Source organism: Lytechinus variegatus, chromosome 2, assembly GCF_018143015.1.
Source record: "Lytechinus variegatus isolate NC3 chromosome 2, Lvar_3.0, whole genome shotgun sequence".
Taxonomy (NCBI): domain Eukaryota; kingdom Metazoa; phylum Echinodermata; class Echinoidea; order Temnopleuroida; family Toxopneustidae; genus Lytechinus; species Lytechinus variegatus.
The window spans coordinates 7,543,406-7,565,552 of record NC_054741.1 but is presented as its reverse complement, the minus strand read 5'-3'; the positions used below and the strand labels follow the sequence as shown (position 1 = coordinate 7,565,552).

The 22,147-nt window shown below is 37.7% G+C and overlaps 1 protein-coding gene across 1 annotated transcript; it reads left to right on the top strand.

Annotated features, from left to right (window-relative positions):
- Positions 1-5,221: 5,221 nt before the first annotated feature.
- LOC121409377 (cystine/glutamate transporter-like) lies at positions 5,222-20,754 on the top strand. The gene is made up of 12 exons (XM_041601311.1): positions 5,222-5,307; positions 6,328-6,530; positions 8,993-9,320; positions 9,969-10,094; positions 14,261-14,360; positions 15,473-15,517; positions 16,817-16,940; positions 17,526-17,629; positions 18,276-18,372; positions 18,802-18,951; positions 19,849-20,026; positions 20,568-20,754. Exons 2-12 carry the CDS (start codon positions 6,378-6,380, stop codon positions 20,630-20,632), a joined length of 1,470 nt encoding a protein of 489 aa, XP_041457245.1. The 5' UTR covers positions 5,222-5,307; positions 6,328-6,377; the 3' UTR covers positions 20,633-20,754.
- The last annotated feature ends 1,393 nt before the right edge of the window (positions 20,755-22,147 follow it).

Sequence of the window (22,147 nt, the reverse complement as noted above, 5' to 3'; positions counted from 1 at the left end):
TGTCTTTCCATTTATTCCAATACATGTTGACGTCAGAGATTGCTTCAAGATCAGACCAGGGTGAATCCCGGACTTTCTGAAGAAAATCATCTGATCTCACTTGTTCCTTAGAACGAAATTTGATTACACGCCTGCATGGGAAGAGGGGGGGGGGGGGGGGGGAGGGGAGAACGCGAAGGAAGGAGAAAGAAAAATAAGGAGAGGTTTGGTTGTAACTTTGTTTTTCAAAAGAGATCGTGTAATTCAATTGAGAAAAAATATAACATAACGTTATAGTTAGTTTTCCTCCCGTATATGATATACCCCGGTCGGCCTCTTGGGCTTCATTTCTGTAACATATCACAGACGCAGGTGAGAAGCGGGACCTCACAGTTCAGATTTTTTTAAGTCACTATCCCATGGTTCACAAACTTACAGGCGAATTACAATTACATTACGCTGCCTCAGGTATTAATGAGCAGACACATTGCTCCCTTTACAGGGGAGAGCAAATATAAATGTTGCAATATTCTTTGAAATATGATTTGAAATTATTCGACTGCCCGCATTTGGCCGCAGTTCTGACACATATTAACATATTCCAACAAAGTAAGCATACTATTTTTGTAGTATGGAGGTTTGGGGGATTTTGTAAAATGTTGGTTTAAAAAATGTCAAATCATTAGATTTTATCACATTTTAAAACTGTTATCATTCAATATTTCGCCCAGTTTCAGGACACAAGAAGCCGTTGATGTATATTTCGTTATTGTATTCAATATCGGTTTGTGCTCAAATAAAAATGGAAATATCACAGTTGTCCATTTTCAACACAAACCACTTTTCAGTTTTCACGTGAATCATGAAACATAGGTCGCCACTAAAGCTAGCTCCAGTGCACCCGAATTTTCATTCTTTTGTACTTCTTTAGAAATTGGAAGCTATTTGAGCATCGTTAACTCTCCATTTTTTACCTCAATGGTCATATAAAATGATTGAAAGATTGAATAAATACTACAGTTAAATGGGGGGGGGGGGGTGATCGTGCAAAGTATTCCCACAACTTAAAAATCGGGGTATGTATCTCCTAGTCCCTCCCCAACGGTCTACAAGTCTGTTGTGCAAAACCTTCACTCGAGTTAAGGAGTCTAAATACAAAGACTACAATGACTTGTGTACTGAAGGCCCTCCCGAAATGAAAAAGCAAGTTTTGCATATGCTAGTCTTTGTGTTAAGTCTCACTTGTTGATTAAAGTTTCAATCAGGGTCTGTGCCTGCAGACTAACAGTCTACACCCCTGGAAAAGGGGAATCTCGAATGAAACACTTTCAAGCTAAATTTGGAAAAAAAAGTGGAAATATTTTTCATATTAGTATGCTAATAAGCAAGTATAATTTTTGGTTCTCGGGTGTGATACGATGATTTAACTTAATGGTCTGTAGGAGGGCTATGGGGGGGGGTGGAATAGGTAAAGGGATAGGGTATGATATATCAAGGGTTCACACTGTGCCATGTTCGTGCCCATTTTGAACTTCGACAGCGGTAACAGGAAAACAATCAACCCGGCAATGATTTCATGCTGTTCTAGTTTTGACATTGGGTGACTTTGATATTAACCCAATCAGAGCGAGAAAGGGCGAGAGAATCATATAGAGAGGGGAAATGACACTATTCCGTCAGTTTCATTTTGTATATCAGTACATTCAAACTAACGCCAGCTTGAAGTACCGATGAAATCAATCAGTATTTCAGTTTAATCATTAAATCACTTTTCCTGTGATTTAATCATCACCAAATACTCTCCTATGACCACCACGACCATCATCATCATCATCACCATCTCCATCTCCATCTTGGCCTTCATTTTCACCATTATCACCGTCATCCTCATTCATTATCATCGTATCTTCATCATAAAATTATGAACAATAAAACATGTTTCCATTCTGCTTCATAAATGTATATATTAATGTGATGAGTTTTATTCCGGGGTTGTCATTTTTGTCAAGCAATCTGCTTATAAAATCCTTCTCCTGCAAATTGAAAATGTTAAATTTTCTTTGTTGGTAGTAGATAATATTTGTTAAAAATGACTTTTTTATTTTGTATTTTTTTTTATCGTTATGATTGATACCAAAATAAATTACCGATATATAATGTTTGTTACATATTGAGAATTGTATTGTATACGAATTGTTATAAATGCAGAACAAAACAATAAATAAAATCAAACAAATCAAATTGTTGCTCCAAAATTGAATACTCCTCATTTTGAGACGTGACAGGGGTCAGAGAGCAGAAAGGGACAAGAACAAAACAATTCCGGTCATATCATGGTAAGAAAAGGATTTCTTTATGATTGTGCGCAAGCATTAGACCGAAATTCTATGCAGTAGCGTGATGAGTAAAAAAAAATCATAAGGGGGGGGGGGGGGGTGCACAGCATGGCGCGTGTGGCAAAAAGTTGCAAAGTCCGGAGTGAGCGAGAAAAAATTACCTTTTCAATAGAATCTTATTTTGAGGAAGATTTTGAAATGATATTCAGAAAATAACATCATATCTTACACTGTTCCTTCGCTTTTCTTTCCTTCTTTTCTTTTCTGTCCTTGATCGAAGCTATGAATGTGAGCGCTAAGCGCAAGCTGAAAATTATTGATATTCAGACATGAAAAATCAACCTTTTTAAAGAAACGAATAGAGATGATAAGTATGTCATCAACCTAATATGAGAGCGAAGTACGAGCCTATTTTCTATTTTATATCAAGATCTTAACAGTGAATATTCTGAGCAATTTTTGTAATAATCATCATGATACACATCTTAAGAATTAGTGCGAGCGCGAAGCGCGAGCTGAAAATTATTGATATTTAGAACTGCAGTCAGGGCATTTTAGGGAGAAATTTTAGGGAGAAATAATCCCTCGATGCGTTTCTAACTAAGCAATTATGATGCAACCAGGAGGGCTGAGCTGAGGTTTTTGATATATTTTCCTGAAACGGGAAAAGGTTTGAAAGCGCGAGCTGAGTTTTTTTTAAATAAATATCCTCATTAAAAAAGGGACATTTTAGTGATTGTTTGTAAAAATTAATGAAGAAGATTTGTATCTCCCTTATCAAATCAGCGTGTAAGGAAATCTTTGACAGTAAAATTTAATACTCATACGGGAAAACGGACAATCTAAGTAATTTTGTACCTATCATAATGGTGTGGATATCTCACTAAAATAATGAAGGGTGTGAGTGCGAGCTGAAAATTTTGGGCGATTTAGACCTACAACCAGGACATTCTAATTACTGTCGGTACAAAAGCGTCAGGGTTGAAATTTTAGGCGATAATTTACACACAAAGAAATAAAGGTTCAAAATTGAACCCCGAAAGGTTGATGCAAAATCAGCACCCTATGGGTTCAAAAATTAAAGCCTGCGGTTGGGGTTCATTTCACCCTAAGTTTTAAATTGAACCCCTAGGGGTGCAGTTTTGAACCCGCAGGCAACAAAAATGAACCCCAACCGCAGGTTTTTGAACCCCAAATCAGGGGTTCAATTTTGAACCTTTATTTCTAGTGTGTAGACCTATTATCGATACATGTCGGTACATAAAGCAATTGGAACAGCCCTAGGTGATCCGACAGGTACATTCTTCTAAGCAATGTACATGAAGCAGTTGAAAATTCCTGCGCGACTTGACAGTATATCATTTTTCCGATATGCGCCAGTCCAACATATGCCCCTGCACTTCACTCTAAAAAAATATTGGGTAAATTGTATTTCCTTCTTTCTCTTCTCTCTCTCTTTTCCTTCCTCTTTCCCATTCCTTGTATTTTTTACTCTCCCCTCCCCCTCGACTGCCGTGCAGATTTACCGATCAGTTCCAGACTATGGGGGGGGGGGTGTTGCATCCCCCCTTAGCGACAGTCTTGCTTATCCAGAGGCGTCGATCCTGGGGGGGGGGCAAATATATCATTTTGCCCCCTCCCATAATTCCGCATGTGCAACTAAAAATGAAATAAGATTGTCATGTTACTGAAATCAGTAAGAGAGTTCGAGATACCAACTAACTCTTTATTTATAAATCGTTTTTTTCATGTCAGTATACTAAAAAATTTCAGCTCGCGCTTTGCGCTCGCATTAATTTGTTGGTGAGGGCGAGACACATGTCTCTTCTCATGAGTCACATATATATAAATATGTGGGATGTAGGGGTGTGCATGGGTGAGTTAGTTTGTTTTGTGTGATCGAGCTCCTTTTTAACGTTGATTCATGATATTGCCCCCCCCCCCAATCTGAAAAATGGATCGACGCCCCTGCTTATAGCGTATATGCGGGGAATTGTCTAGACCTTCACTGAGGACTTTTATAGTTGACTGCATACACAATATACGCCATTTATTTTTCTTCCCCTTCTTTATTTTCAATCCTCGGCAGCCCGTGTTATTTTCCTTTTCAATTTTTTTTATTTTCAAATAAAATAAGCGGGGGCCACCACACTGGCCTCATTCTCTCCTTCTCTTCACTTTATCCAACTCTCTGCACCCTTTACACTCTATTCCTTCCCATACCATTTATCTCTCTCTTGGTGTGATCAAGAAGTACTTCAACATCCTTGATATGATCTTTCTGCTCTAACTCTATCTCTCCACCTGTCTCCCTTGTAGATCCCGCATACATTCGTTATTCCGAAGGTTCGTTAGTCCGAAAACCAAACGAGGTTCGTAATTCCGAAGGTTCGTTAGCCCGAAAACGAAATGATTAAAGAACATTATTTCGTTTTCGGATTAATGAACCTTCGGAACAACGAACCTTATTTCGTTTTAGGATTAACGAACCTTCGGAACAACGAACCTTATTTCGTTTTCGGATAATCGAACCTTCGGAGTTACGCCACAAATGTTCGGATTAACGCACCCTTTTACGTTTTCGGATTAACGAACATCGAGGTATAGGCAATTTACGTGTTTCGGAATAAAGAAACTTCGCAATTACGAAAGTAGATCCTGTCTATCTCTCTTGTCCCTATCCCTCCCCTTTCCCTCCCTATCTCCCCCCTCCCCCTTCTCTCTTATCTCTTTAAGCGAGACGAATTTGTGAAGCACGACAACTACTTTTTGCAGTAGGGACTAATTCTCTAGAAAAAGTCATTGTGGAAAGAGGTAATTCAATTTCTGGGGCTTTATGGTTATGGAGAGATTCTCTGTTGCCATTGTGTTTCCGAGGCCAACAATATGCCCCTCCCACTAAACAGGTCTTACTGATAGTATTCATTGACTTGTATTCGAACAAGGTACCAGTTGGTGTGCAGAGGGGAAAGGAGCCTCAAACACGGTTAAGGTTGGTCGCTTGTTTCATGTTTACGTAGACCTACATGTGTTTTTTTTTTTAAATACATATACCAGTGTGTATTTCGCTAATATTAATTCATGAATACAAGGATTGTAGAATAACTCCGCCACGAGCTCTAAATCTCGCCATTATCATGCATGACTTGTGCTAACCGATAAAGCGAAGTTGAGGTCGCGAACTAAATGTTTGAAAATTATACGACCGTGGTCACGACGTTATAGTACAGCGATAGAGTCACGAAATAGACAACGATCAATTTGCAACGTTTGCCTCCAAATGGTAAAATTCAGAACGCCAACAAAATCAAAAGGAGTGTGTTTTGATATGAAATAGGTTCAGCGACAAAACACAGTATTAGTGAGTACTTGATAGTGAAAAAAAATAAAAATTTAGGCTAACCGTAAGTTGTAAGTATTTTACCATATCATATCTCTTTTAGAATGTCCACTGACTCCGTTATCGACGGGACAAGTTTTGAAAGATTTCAAGAAAGGTTATATATTTACCGTAAAATAATTTTACCGCGATTCATCAATAATACTTGGATAGGACAATTCTCATCAAATACAACAAAGCTTTTTTTTGTTATTTTCTACGACTTTTCAGTCAAATTTGACTTTTTAAGCTATTACTCGTAAGGCATTTCCATGAAATATTGAACTCATCGCTGACAATTATCATGGCAGATTGACCAGGGGAACATTTCATGAAACGAACTGACTCAGTGATTTGTATTTGATAACTGCTATACCCGCTATTGAAATCCTTGCATCTGATTGGCTCATAATAAATGAGACAGTGAAAGTCATCGAATGCAACACTTCATAAAATACTGTACCCTAAAATATTATTTTCAAAAAGACATATAAAAGTCTTTTTTGTAGTTACGTGCATAATTTATTTCTTCATTTATCTATTTACTTATTTATTTGTTTATTTATTTATTTATTCATTTATTTATCGTGATCATGCATAATATATGATTTTCCTCCCACACTTTGATTGCAGGGTAAATATTTTGTTCAGATAAGTTTGGTGGATATAAGATCGGATAAAGGATGGGTGATCCGGACAAAGATGTCGACCAGATCCCCGCTGCGGAGAGACCTGGTGGTGAGAAAGTGGTCCTGAAACGGACATTAGGACTGGCTAGTTGCATCAGCTTCATCATTGGAATAGTTATTGGAACAGGAATATTCGTCTCACCCAAGGTTAGTTTCATCTCTACGGATCATCATTATTTCATATTACTACTACTACTACTACTACTACTACTACTACTACTACTACTACTACTACTACTACTACTACTACTACTACTACTACTACGACGACGACGACGACTACAACAACAACAAACTACTACTACTACTACTACTACTACTACTACTACTACTACTACTACTACTACTACTACTACTACTACTACTACTACTACTACTACTACTACTACTACTACTACTACTACTACTACTGCTACTACTACTACTACTACTACTAATACTAATGCTACTAATACTACTACTACTACTATACTACTACTACTACTTATGCTACTAATACTACTACTACGACGACGACTACAACTACTACTACTACTACTACTACTACTACTGCTATTACTATCGCTATTACTACTCCTACTACTGTTACTACTACTGTTACTACTACTACTACTACTGCTACTGCTGCTACTACTACTACTACTACTGCTGCTGCTGCTGCTGCTACTACAACAACAACAACTACTAATACTACTTCTACTACTTCTACTACTACTACTACTACTACTACTATACTACTACTACTTCTATTACTACTGCTACTACTACTACTACTACTACTACTACTACTACTACTACTACTACTACTACTACTACTACTACTACTACTACTACTACTACTACTTAGCAATAACAATGGCCACATTTTTGTGTGCATCTTAATGTTGTTAGTTTGCTTAAGCATTTTGATGAGATAAAATACCTATATGTCAAACAACATTTACATAATAGCTTTAAATCAAACTCGACTCGATGGTAGTGTCTGAAATAGAGAAATTCAAATTCAAATTAGAGGAAGATTGGAAAAACTACAGAAGACTGAGAAATAAAATTACATAATATGTAATAAAGAAGACATAAAATCAGTTATTATTCTGAAATGATTCAAGATTGTAAAGGGCACAACAAACACATGGATGTACTAAAGTCTCTATTCCCAAATAAATAGAAGTACCGTTCTAACAAGACTAAAAACTCAAGTCTCGGCTGAAAGATTCAATTCACATTTTGCAAATGTTGCCCAAAATTGTCTCGATAGAAGTGATATGGTTGACACCAGTTTTGTATCAAGTTGTAATAATAGCCGTAATAAAACTGCACATTTGAGTTATCAGCCGTAACTTGTAACGATGTATTGCGTGAGATAACAATTTTGAAAAAAAAAAAAGAAATCAGTTGGTTTTGACGGAATAAGTTCGTATAAAATTATGTGGCTCTGATACTGTGAAAAGCTTGACAATTATTATAAATATGTCAATTTATCTGGGGATTGTGCCAACAAGGTGGACAATAATTGCTAACACCGCTAATAAAGAAGGGGATAAAATGAATCCTGCCAATTACCGACCAATCTCGCTTTTGCCTGCGGTCTCTAATTATTAGAACGAGTTGTACAACGCCAGCTTGGCAAATATTTCAATGAAAATTATATTTTTACTACACATCAATCTGGTTTTAGAACAAACCACTCCACACTACTTCGATACAGGTTACAGATGACTGGCTAATGTCTCTTGACAAAGAATACTACATGGGAGTTGTTTCAGTTGATCTGCAGAAAGCTTTTGACCTCGTCAACCATGAATTTCTTTTGTGTAAACGGAAGTCTTATGTTCGGAATGATGGGAAATCATGGGAATGGTTTCATAGCTATTGAAGTCACAATGATCGATGGATCACTGTCATCTGAAAAACCCATCTCTCATGGGGGTGCCGCAAGGATCTATCTTAAGTCCGATCCTTTTCCTTCTTTTTATAAATGACTTACCTATATGTTTCGATAAATCATCTGTACACCTTTACAGCAGACGATATCGTAGTACCCCATTTTAGTTCAAAATACTTTGCGACAAGATTTGAATTCTTTGAAAAAAAACATTGGATGTGGCAGGTTCGGCTATGACCATGACTGGCCTAACTCAGATGGGAAAAGAGACAAAGCTTTCATGGCATTTAGCCGTCCAAAATTTTCAGCTCGATGAGGAAAAAAGGCATTATAATCATGAAAAGCATTGTGAAGCATAGGTAGAGTCAGTTATTCACAACCCAGAGTTTTAACTGAAGACATCGAACTTTGGGACCAAAACTAGTGTTCTCGTTTAATAAAAATGATATCCGTTGTATAAGACCATAGGGTTCATGGTCTAACTTTATTTTCGTATTAGACACTGTAGGTTTTTATAGAAAACATTTTGAACGTTTAACCATAGGGTCCATGCTCTAACTTATTTCCGTGTTGGACACGTTTAGGTATTATGCCATGTGGGGAGTGATGACCCACCGCACCCCTTGGATCATTTGCTTACTAGTATAACTATAAGAACCGACATTTAGGTTATAGTCCCGACAAAGTGCATCAAATGATTATTTTGTTGTGGTATTTTCAACAGGGTGTCCTGCGAGGGGTTAATGGTTCCGTTGGCTGGGCAATGATCCTCTGGACCCTCTGTGGCCTCATCTCGATGACAGGCGCCCTCTGCTACGTGGAACTCATCACCTCCTACACCAAGTCAGGTGGTGAATTCACCTTTCTACTTGATGCCTTTGGTCCAGTAGTGGCCTTCCTTCGCATGTGGACATTGCTCTTCCTCATCGGGCCATCGGCCAACGCTGTTCAGTCACTTACCGTCGCCAACTACCTTACCGTGCCGTTCTTTGGGTGCGACGAGGTTCCTCCGCCACAGTCCGCGGTTGTTCTGATTGCCATCTGTGTTCTGTGTGAGTTATTAAAATAGAAGGGGGTTTCTTCTTGTGGATGATTATATATATGCACTTTCTTCAAACCTGCATTTGGAAAAGAAAAATAAACAGAGAGAGAAGGATGTCACCCCCTCCCCCTTAATCGTCCTGCAAACAAAGTGACCATTTATGACTGTCCATCAAATTGATCTGGAAACTTGAACTGGTTGAAACCGGTTTCGGGATGGTTTAAACCGGGTTTTTAAAAAGTTTTCGGTTGTTTTGACCGATTATTGATGGTTGCTTTTACCGGGTTTGGAATTTTCTCGGTTATTCAACTGGTGTTCTTTTTAAGGCTTTTTGGTTTTAACCGGTTATTAATGTTTCTTTTGGTTGTTTTAACCAGTTTTGAAAGGTTTTTCTGGTTGTTTTAACCGGTTTTGGCCTTTTTAGAATGAAAATAGTATTTTGTGAATGATTTTAGCATAATATTTTACAGGTGATTTCACCCAATTCCTCACCAGTTATTTTTCGTCGCCCCCCCCCCCTTCCTTCTGGTCGTGGAATACTTCTGCATACCGGTGTGATTCCGTGTTCATTATTTTACTTTCTTTCAAGAAGAGAAGATGCTAGCCAACTGAAGACCATCAACAATATTTAAGGGTATTCTCATGCATTTCTTTCCAGTTTTAATCTTCTTTGTAAACTGTATTAGCGTGAAGTGGACAGCCCGACTTCAGGTGTTCTTTACAGTAGCGAAGGTCTTCGGTCTCATCATCCTCATCATCACCGGACTTGTCTTCATCTTTAAGGGTGAGTGTTTGATACCATTGTGTATGCGGGTGAATGGGAGAGGGAGAGAGAGAGAGAAATAAATAAAGAAAGAAAGCAGAAGAGAGATAAATAAAGAAAGAAGGGGGAGAGAGAGAAAGAAAGAAAGTAAGACAGAAAGAAAGAAAGAAAGAAAGAAAGAAAGAAAGAAAGAAAGAAAGAGAGGGGAGGGAGGGAGACGGGGAGGGATAGACAGAGAGAAAGGGGGAGGGTAGGGGTGAGAGGGGTTTTATGCTTGGACTAGTAGCTTTGTCTACTTCAGATAGGCTTATAGTCAATGGGCTAAACCCATTCCGTCTATTATCACGTTATTCTTGCCATTTGGTCTCCACTTATGCCTACTTAGTCTATTTCTTATAGTCTAATGCCTAGATGGTCTAATGTTTTCTTCGTCTGCTAATTATTTTGTAATTTAACAAATGACTTTTTTATTGATGAACAGTTCATCATGTAGAACCCCGTTAGATGATATGATGTCAGACGAAATGGGTATAATCTATATTGAAATGGGACTAAGTGGCAACTTGGCTAAATGACAAGTAGACCAAATGACAAGCTAGTTGCAGACAACCCACAGTCATGTAGGATCTCGTGACATAAGCTCATTAACCTATAACAGAGGGGGATAATCATCCCCTTGATTCTCTGAGGGGAGCCATTCAACTTCAATGACTTTTGAGGACTTTACTCCGTATTGAAATACGGATGGAAACAAAAAATCTTACCGAATAGGAGCAGATAAAACGGGAAGAAGAAATTCGGTGACAGGTGAATTGACCACTCAAACATGTCAAACGAGTCACGATGACACCAAATTTTAAAACTCCTGGGCATTTTCGGTTTAATGAAAAATGACAAAAGGGTGATTTTCAAGTATTTTTATATACTTTATACCAGGGGCGTCCATCCATGGGGGGGGGGGGGCAAAAGCATGAATCAACGTTCCAAATGGTCTACTTCATTTAGCCTAATGTCATTCTGTCCATCAGCATTTTGTCTCATGACCATTTGGTCTAATAGCCATTTTGCTCAATCGTTACTTCGACTAATCACCATTTCGTCTATGACCGTTTCGTCTCAGGACCAGTTGGTCTAATATCCATTTCGTCTACTTAGTCCAATTAGACAAAATGATATATAGACTAAATGGCTATTGGACCAACTGGTTATTAGACGAAATGAGTGGTCAAAATGGTAATTAGACCATGTGGATAGTGGACGAACTGATGGTAGACAAAATGATAGTAGACGAGTTGGTAATTGGACGAATCGGCATTAGACCAATGGAAAATAAACCACAGCGTATTCAACTCGAAAATATACTGTTCGCCTGACATTTTTACCATCATCAATACTGAGGTGCATGGTTTGGTCCATGATTATACAGACAAAATCACTGACACTGACTATAGAATACCTGTTTATCGTTCGGTATTCATTGTTTGATATAAAGTTATTTAACCCCGGGGTTTTTGAGGGGATCAATTGTTATTTGGTTTATTTCATTGTTCATATATGAATGATGCCCACTCACCTTATAGTCCAGAATAGAAGAGGCATAACCTTGTTTTTTTATATATACAATATTTTTTGATGGTTTCTTGTCAATTCGAGGGTGCTGATTTTGAATCTGGATGATGCCACTCGTGTAACCTTGAGCATTTTCTGCAAATGGGCAAAATCCAATATGGCCGCCAAAATATGCAAATTACCCATGAAAATCCTAAAATTGTCCACATATTGGCTATGAAATGCATGAAATTGTGTGGCAGGAGTGAAATACTCTCTGAAAAAATAACTTTTGACAAAATATTTATTTTTCTGATATTCAAAATGGCCGCCAAAGGCCCTTGTATACTCTATTATGTACAATATGAATAGGGAAAACTAATTTTCACAAAAATTAGCACTAAAGTGCAAAAAATCGCTATGTATGAAAGAAGTAATATATGCGAATCATCATTATGTCATATTTGGGAACATTTCTGTATTTTGATATCTAAAATAGCCGCCACTGGCCCAAACATTATTGTGTACAATGGCAATGGGGCCCAAAAAATCACAAGAGTGATCACTAAAATGCATATTATTAAGATTAAACAAGTGGAATACTGACTAAAAACAATTATTAACGAAATATATTATCAATATGCCAAGTATGTGATGAATGTTTTATTTTGATGTTCAAAATGGCTGCCAAAGGCCCTAAAAGGCCCTATTATGCACAATGAGAAAGACGAGCAAAGAAATCACATGAGAGAGCACTAAAATGCATATATATGTGATAAATTAATGGGATACTGTCTAAAAACATATTTTCTAACGAAATATATCATTCAGGTTTCAAGTTTGTGTTAAATAGGCCTATACTGTATTTTGACTTTTAAAATGGCCGCCATAGACATTAACAGTATTATGTATAATGCAAAGTGGGAAACCAATATTCACAGGAGTGAGCACCATAAATGCACGTAATAGTGATCTATGAGTAAAATATTGAAAGCAAAATTTCTATTAAGATACATCCTTTATTCTGCCAGTTAGGTGATAAATATTGTTATTGGAAAGTAAAAATGGCCGCTACAGGCCCTTATGGTATTATGCACAATGTGCATGGGAACAAATTATTTCAACAGAATTTGGTTTTGCTTGGCCAAATGGTGATGTATGAGTGAAATATTGTCTGAAAATGTGATTTTTGTCTCACCTGCATAGCAGAGTGAGACTATAGGCGCCGCTTTTCCGACGGCGGCGGCGGCGGCGGCGGCGTCAACATCAAATCTTAACCTGAGGTTAAGTTTTTGAAATGACATCATAACTTAGAAAGTATATGGACCTAGTTCATGAAACTTGGCCATAAGGTTAATCAAGTATTACTGAATGTCCTATTAGAGTTTCATGTCACACGAACAAGGTCAAAGGTCATTTAGGGTCAATGAACTTAGACCATGTTGGAGGAATCAACATCAAAATCTTAACCTGAGGTGAAGTTTTTGAAATGACGTCATAACTTAGAAAGTATATGGACCTAGTTCATGAAACTTGGACATAAGCTTAATCAAGTATTATTGAACATCCTGCATGAGTTTTATGTCACATGACCAAGGTCAAAGGTCATTTAGGGTCAAAGAACTTTGGCCGAATTGGGGGTATCTGTTGAATTCCCATCATAACTTTGAAAGTTTATGGATCTGATTCATGAAACTTGGACATAATAGTAATCAAGCATCACTGAACATTTTGTGCAAGTTTCAGGTCACATGACCAAGGTCAAAGGTCAATGAACTTTGGCCATAATGGGGGTATCTGTTGAATTACCATCATAACTTTGCAAGTTTATTGATCTGACTTTGAAACTTGGACATAAGAGTAATCAAGTATCACTGAATATCCTGTGCAAGTTTCAGGTCACATGATCAAGGTCAAAGGTCATGTGAGGTCAATGAATTTTGGTCACATTGGGGGTATTTGTTGAATTACCATCCTATCTCTGTAAGTGTATTGGTCTAGTTCGTAAAACGTGGAAATAAGAGTATCCAAGTAACATCTTGTGCGAGTTATAGTAGTTTTCAAAGTCAGCAATGCTGCTATGTTGAATCGCGTGATGCAGGTGAGACGGCCAGAGGCATTCCACTTGTTAACAAAATATATCATATCTTATGTAATTTAGGTATTAAAACTGTATTTCAACATTCAAATTGGCTGCCATATGCCCATTTTGTGAACATTGTTTATCTCCATCATTTTTCTCATCATTTTTTTCCTTTTCAATTACAAAATAAGGGGGGGGGTGATGACACCCGCCCCTTTTGCACCGCCCCTGTTGGGAAGGATTTGCAAGGAACTCTTCTATCTGCAATAGGAGTATAAAGATTCTAAAAATCCATCAAAATTCAACAAAAATTATGCTGTACATGAATCAACGTGTGTTTTTTTTTGTCCACAGACACTAACAGAAATATCAATATCAATATAATTTTATATTTGATAAATGATATATTTTCGATAGGGACAGAAGTGCTTTCTCGAACTCACCACTGTTCGAGATTCCTTCCTCCTTACCATTTTCATCATATATTTTTTCATATTCATCATACCTCTCCCTATAAAGGATATAGCGCCCTAAATCTCAGTTCTGCTTTTTACAGGTCACGTGTCAAACCTTCAAAATGCTTTTGAGGATACGGATATTAGCATCAAGGGTGTCCCACTCGCCATCTATTCGGGAATATTTGCATATGCGGGCTGGTAAGATATTAATCCTAAAAGGACTGGGGGCCATGATGCCCCCCCTCCACGCTTCGCGCGATATTTCCGAAACGCAAAAGGTAGAGCTGCAAAATTTTAGGACTTTTTTTTTAAGTCTCGCGCAACTATTGAGACCTAATCAGCGACATACGAGTATAGCTCCGCGACGCTACGTGACTTTTCACGAGACAGTGTCATGCCGAAAATGCCTTTTTATACTTTGTGTACAAAGTCAATGGGAGATGAAATTCATAAAAGTGTGATTATTTTTCATTCTAACTAGTGTGCTTAATTACTTTAGGGTTAATTTAGTTCTAAATGGTCTGTAATAATTTCCATTGAAAAAAGGAAGATGAAAAAGCAAAGAAGTGCATAAGAAATTAAAAAAAAGTAGAAATATTTGACTTTCGCAATTTTCCTTTATGAAAACCTTTAAATCCATAGAAGTCCATGTCATTTTCACCGAATTTTGCACAGAGCTACTTTAGCACGTGAATATTTCAAATATTCAAAAATAGCATGGGTTCAGGAAATTGATATTTTGGTATTGAGCTTCGAAGTTCACCCAATTAGAAGTTCTCGAGAATTGCGCATTCAACATGTTAAAAATTGTCATTTGAGGTTAAACCTCTATTACGAATTCAAAATCTACGTAACTCATCCAATTTTACAGCATAGTTCAGATCTGTGTGGATGAGATATTCCCATTAAAGATTTTTCCTGTGATTCTGAAAGGTAGGCACACTTGTGTATAAACGGTATAATAGCATTAAAATATTGACTATTTCTTTCAAAAGGGACATGGGCCAGATGTGCCCCCCCCCCTGGATCCGCCACTGCTCTAGAAAATTAGCGGGGGGGGGGGGCATTTGACGCAGGGTCAAATGCGCAAAATGTATGTGATTTCGTCTCAAGTTATTAAAAACAATTCAGGTAATTCACCATCATCCCTATGTTCTCTTCTTGTTTATTATTATTATCATTATAACACTGTTAACTCATGGACCTATTAGGTCCATGGTTAACTTAACCTTTCAACAAAATGGATGCAAATCTACATTTGATTTAGTTCATGGTTATTCTTTTCTTTTCGAATCCAATTCCCCATTCAGGGACTACATTTCTTCCATGACAGAAGAAGTTAAGAAACCAGAAAAGTAAGTTGACCAAACTTTGTGTCATTTTTTTTCGGTGTTATTTCATTCACCAAAATCAGTAATCGGCACCATCCACACTATCACATCATCGGCACCATCATCATCGCCGTAATCGTCCTCAACTCAATCATCCATTACAACCTTTACCACCACACTCCACCAAAACAACCCCCATAAAAACCAACCCCACCACCCCTACCCCCACCAAACCACCCCCACTATCAAACCACGACCCCCATCACCAAACTACCACCCCACCATCACGACCAAACCACCACCAAGCAACCAACTCCCACACCACTATCACCTTTAAACCCCCACCACTACCCCCACCCCACCAAACCACCGCCCCCACACCACTATTTTGTGTCTAACTTGTAATACCTTGGTCACATTCGCTCTACGGCGGCCGTACGGCGAGTCGAAAACAACCGTTTTATTAATTTTTATTCAAACCACCTATAAATTCAGTTGTACAAAAATGTTAAAACGGCTGTTTCGACTCGCCGTACGGCCGCCGTAGAACATATGTGACCATGGAATGTCTTTGACCTCAAGGAAGAGCGTACCTGGTCACGCTGAATGTGAGCTATCCACCTTATTTTATTGTATAATTATGCTTTTAATACGGAAATAAATACTACTACTGCTACCACCAACACATTCACCACCACCTCACAAATATCCCCATCAATCAACTGCAACATAAAGATTGTATTTCCATCACTGAACTGGATAAATAATGTCAATCCTCAAACATGTCTAAAATATACATATTTCTGCAAACTTCTTGACACATTTATTTTACGCAATCTTAACAACCATTGGTCAAAATAACCAATATGTGGGTGAATGGGTGTAACCGATAGAAATTATCTAAATCAAACTATTTATTGGTTATAATTACCAGAATTTCGGTTGATCACTTGATAATGACATTGTTTGTCTGTTGGACACATTATCAACTAGATTGTTACTTTCGCTGTTTTGCAAAGAGATTTTTTAAACAGCTGTAACTTCTAGTCATGGGCGGAAATCTGTCCCAAAAGGTAGGGGAACCAGGACCTGGAAAATTTGACAAGCAAAAAAAAAGGTATTCACCCAAAATGTAAGATCATTTAGTCCAAAATACATGTATTATTTCGATTGTGAAGTGATGTAATTTTCTCCATCTTAAAAGACCAAAAATAGTAGGGGGACATTTGATATTGTGTCCCACTATTTTTGGTAGGGGGACACGTCCCCCTGTCCCCCTAGGATTCCCCATGCTTCTATTGTCATATTTTTTTTGTCTTATAGAACGATCCCGATTAGTGTGATGATATCGATGTCGACCGTCATCGTCATCTACCTCCTCGCTAACATTGGCTACTTTTCTCTGCTGACTCCTCAAGAAGTGTTATCATCAGACGCAGTAGGGGCTGTAAGTTAGCCCATTAGCCATTTGAAATAATCGACTTAGAGGACAAGTCTACCTCAACAAAAAATTGATTTGAATAAAAAGAGAAAATCCAACAAGCATAACACTGAAAATTTTATCAAAATCAGATGTAAAATAAGAAAGTTATGCCATTTCAAACTTTCGCTTATTTTTAACAAAACAGTTATATACACATCCTGATCATTATGCAAATAAGGAGACTGGTTACGTCATCCACTCACTATTTATTTTGTATTTTATTATATGAAATATTCTAATTTTCTCCTCATAGTCTGAATATGTGGAATTAGCATTGTTTCAATACTATATGGTTCAGCCAATTTGGTCCTTATTGTCAAATGTGTAAAAAAAATTGAAATGTTGTATAATTCAAGCAATAAGAAACAAAAGAAATAGTGAGTGAGGACATCATCGACTCTCTCGGGGATAGAACTGCAGAGAGACAGAACAAAGACGAGATGAGGAGGGAGGGGGGGGGGTATACAGTCCTATTTGTCGTCGTAAGTAGTAGAAGAAACAGCTATATACTGCAAATTATTTAGTTTACTAAATCTACTTTTCTACCAGGACTTTGGGGTGAGGGCATTAGGCAACTGGTCTTGGTTGATCTGGCTGTTTGTAGCCCTTTCTGCTGCTGGTAATCTCAACGGAGCCGTCTTCGGTAGGACCAGGTAGGCCCAGTCACACCTGTGATCCAAACTATAGGTCGAAAAAAATCTATTACAGTATTTCCATTGATAAACCACCTGGCGGTTTGGAGACGGTTGCATTTAAATGTGACTGAAGCATAATATCTGAAAAATTTGAGATACTCTGACCTGAAAAGTGGAAATTCTAAGCACTTTTTGTAACCATGCACAGGGTGGCAGCTTCCTGTTCCCTGAATACTCATCTATATAATGCCACGCTTACGAAACTTGAACTTACTAAAATCACACCAACCTTATCTGGACAAGTTGCCCGCCAGAACAAGTCATCTTGAAGTGTTTTTTTTCTCCACAATTTTCAAAGATGAAGAATAATTGCCAATTGATTACTAATTTTATCGTATGATGAAACATATCCATTGATCAGGTATGGGCCGATCCAAACTGCCCCCAAGGCGATGATCCCCCCCCCCCCCCCCCCGCCGCGTCATGTATAATCATGTTTTTCCCATTTAGTCCGGACGCTCAAAGTTCATTATCATCTGCTCTTGTATTGTATTTGTTGACTAAATCAATTGAAATCGCGTAAAGGTATAATGTCATATACTAAATTTAGAATATTATTTCTAACTCGTATGTTTTGTCCTCTTCCGTTTGATATGCACCTTAGAACTTTCTTCGTAGCAGCACGAGAGGGCCTCCTACCAGAATTCTTATCGATGATTCACATTAACCATCTAACCCCGATTCCTGCCATCGCAATTTCGGTAAACTCATTCCCTTACTCTATTTCCCTGTCTTTCTGTCAGTGTTTGTCTGTCTGGCTGGCTGAATGGCTTTGTGAGTCCCCCCTCCCCCTGTTGCTTATGGAAAGGGGGGGGGGGGTAGTGGTGATCAGAACATGATCTGGGGACAAATTTAGCCAATGCAAAATTATTGATTAAAATTTTTTTTAATGCCTAATGTTTGTTGCAGTATAAGCTGTTCATTGGGGGTTTATTTGCTCATTTTTTTGGAGGGGGTTTGATTTTAAACCAGATATTGATACTACAATAAAATCAATGTTTGATTAGTCTCCATACATGTTTAGCATAACATTCGTGTGTTTGGTTTTTGGTATGAGAATTATCCTAAGGGTATATAAGCCTGTATTGAATTAACCTTAAATCATTTCCTTTTGATCATTGGTGCTGTAGCTCCCTTTTAGTATCATGTTCATCTTGGTGGGTGACGCCCTTGTTCTGATAGAGTACCTAACATTCATCGATTGGTTCTTCTCGGCCTTGACCATCGCCATCATACCATACTACAGGTGGAAGTATAAGGATATGAGGAGACCTTTCAAGGTGAGGCGGACCTGAGGTGAAGGCTTGTGAAGGGGGGGGGGGCTGCAGGATGGTTGCGATTTTTCAAGTAATGAAAACAAAAGAAAAAGATGAGGAGATTAAAATAGAGGAAGAACAGGAATTACTTTAGAGCATCAATCAGAAGATACTTTGATCGTCACGCAGGATATTTGAAAGAGGGAGGGGTTCAAGCTGAATGAAATTTTGACAGGCAAAAAAAGGGACTTTCACCACCAATTTTACGTCGTTTGGTACAAAAAAGAATTGACAAGCAAAAAAAAAAACAGTCTTTCAACTTTCTTTCAGAGGGGGATTCGAATTCTTAGGGGATGGTATAAACAAAATAAGGGGGTGAACACCTGTAACCACCCCTTCCGTACGCTACTGTTGGTCGTATCATTGGCTCCAGCGTCAATTGGGTAAAATATGTCGTAATGATTTATTTAGGCCTTTTCAATTGCCCCATGTATTATATCGATATACACCATAACATGATAGCATGTCCTAGAGAAATTTAGAACAATGAACTTTTCTCTGTGTTCCGGATATGATGACTGACGCCTCATAGTTCATTATAAAAATTAATGAATATAATTTGCTCTGTTGGATAAAGAAACAAACCCAAAGCAACTAATTTTTAAAATGTCTAAAAGAAAATACCTATTGCGCATGGCCCTGGGATTCTCCATAGGCATGGTATTCTGGATCATGTGTAAAAATTGAAAAATGTAATAAAAAATGACCTTTATTTTGTAGGGATACTTTTTATTCATTTTTTTTAAAATTTATTTTGTTTTTGGCTTTTCAAATTTACATCACCACCTCAAGTCAAAAATTCGTCCCCAATGCCCTTCTACTGCGAGATTTACTATACGTATTTTTTTTTTTTTTTTTTAGATTCCTCTTCCATTTGCTATTATCTTCATCATCTTCACTCTGTTTATCATGGTGATGACGTTCTACGCTAAACCCATTCATTCTCTTGTTGGAGTTCTTGCTACCCTGGCCGGAATACCGGTTTATTATCTCTGTGTTTGGTGGAACAACAAGCCCCAGTGGATGATCAATGCTACGTGTAAGTCATTCAGGAATTCCACTTGATCTTCGATAGTTTTCATGATTGATTCAAATCAAGGGCGAATACAAATTTTCCTAAGAGGGGGGGGGCACATTTTCCCGATGAAAAATTTGACAAGCAAAAAAAAAAAGAGAGAGAGTTTTTTAAACCAATAATAGGGACATTTCGTCCACGAAGAAAATTGACAAGCAAAAAAAGGTCTTCACTTTCAAAGGGGAGGGGGGGGACACACTTCTGATTTAACGGAATTGTTATATTATATTGTGCCTCTCAAAAGGGGGGCACGGGTAAAAACTATCCGATGTGACAATTTATGGGTCAGATCTGAACCATCTGACCCTATACATCTGTTGAATCTTATTCCGGATCATAATTATATTACACTGAATGGACCCGGTTATCATGGTTATATACCTGGTTGATCCGACTCGGGATTTTGAATAGATTTCGTTATCATATTTTATACATTCAATATCTTTTTCATGTTAATCTTATCTTCCTATTTCAAACATTTCTTTTATCATTGTTGTTCCTACAGTGAAAGTCAACCTGTTATTCCAGAAGTTTTTCTTTGCTATCCGACAAGAAGAGAAGACCTATTAGAAAGACCAGCGGTGACGAAGAAGAATTCCACCAATTTCGCATTAAAGTACAAGTCCACCCCAACAAAAACTTGATTTGAATAAAAAGAGAAAAATTCAACAAGCACAACACTGAAAATTTCATCAAAATCGGATGTAAAATAAAAAAGTTATGGCATTTTAAAGTTTCGCTTATTTTCAACAAAATAATTATATGAACGAGCCAGCTACATCCAAATGAGAGAGTTGATGACATCACTCACTATTTCTTTTGTATTTTATTATATGAAATATGTTGATTTATTCGTCATTGTCATGTAAAATGAAGTTTCATTCCTCCCTAAACATTGCATTCATATTCGTACATTTTTCCATAGCATAACTTTTATAATGCTAAAAACAAACTATTGTCGAACATGCATCACAGAAAAAAAATATATGTCAGTAGCCATGATTTCTGTTCTGTTTGGAGAATACTTTGATATGAATAAAGTATATTTTCATTCAAAGGTAAAGATTTAATATGTTTTTTTTTATCCGTTCAATTGTAAAGGGAAAGTTGATGACGATGGGTCCTATAGGAGCATTGAAAAACACCTCAATATCAAGCTCGAAAGGGGGCCTGGGAACGATTTACCAATTAAAAAGAGGGGTTGTGGGTTTGTTAAGAAACATATTTGGGTGTTTCATGCTCCAGCAAGCCTGCTTCCCAGCCCCATGCTCACCCATATTATGACGAATTCAAGCAAGTTAACAGTGGTCAATTTAAAAAAAAATAATGGAACCGAATATGATCAGTTAAAAAGATATAATTGCAATATATAGGAGTCAATGATTAGTCACTCGGAACCCTCGGGTTATAGTTTAGTAGCAATTTGGCAGTTTCAATGAGTGTCGAAAAGTGTCTGATGTTATCAAATAATTAATGGCCTATCATACTTCCCAATTTCCCGGACGGACTGACCCCTTCCCGATATACCCCTCAGCTGAAGGTGGTGGTTGATGGGCAAATGCCCCCCCCCCCGAGCATCTCAGATTATTTCGGACTATAACTTTATTTTCATTTATCTATTTTGTTATTGTTATCTATTTTATTATATTTCGGGGGGGGGGTGAGGACCATAATACATCTTCTTTGTGTAAGCCAGTATATTGTTGGGTCAGACTTTGTGGTTGTGTTTGAGAAGGGGGAGGGGGAGACAGTCAAATGCGCTACCTTTGTACAGTCCAGTAATGTGTCTTAAAGATTTTTAGATTCTTTTCAGACTATAAAATGTGGTGGCGGTGCGTGGCCGAAGGGCGGCTAGGGTCGCAGGGGTGTGGCCAAGGACCCCCGGTGATCGGTCATTTATTGTTGGCCTGATTTCAGGCTATTATGTCTGTCTGCTTTGTTTTAATTTTCGAGACTTGTGGCATTTTATCATCATTTGTGGTTATACTTGTGGCATTTTATCATCATTATGTTATTTCACATTTATTTTTTAATACAAGTGAAACTATGAAGTTCAATTTCAACACAATCTACACACTAAGAAAT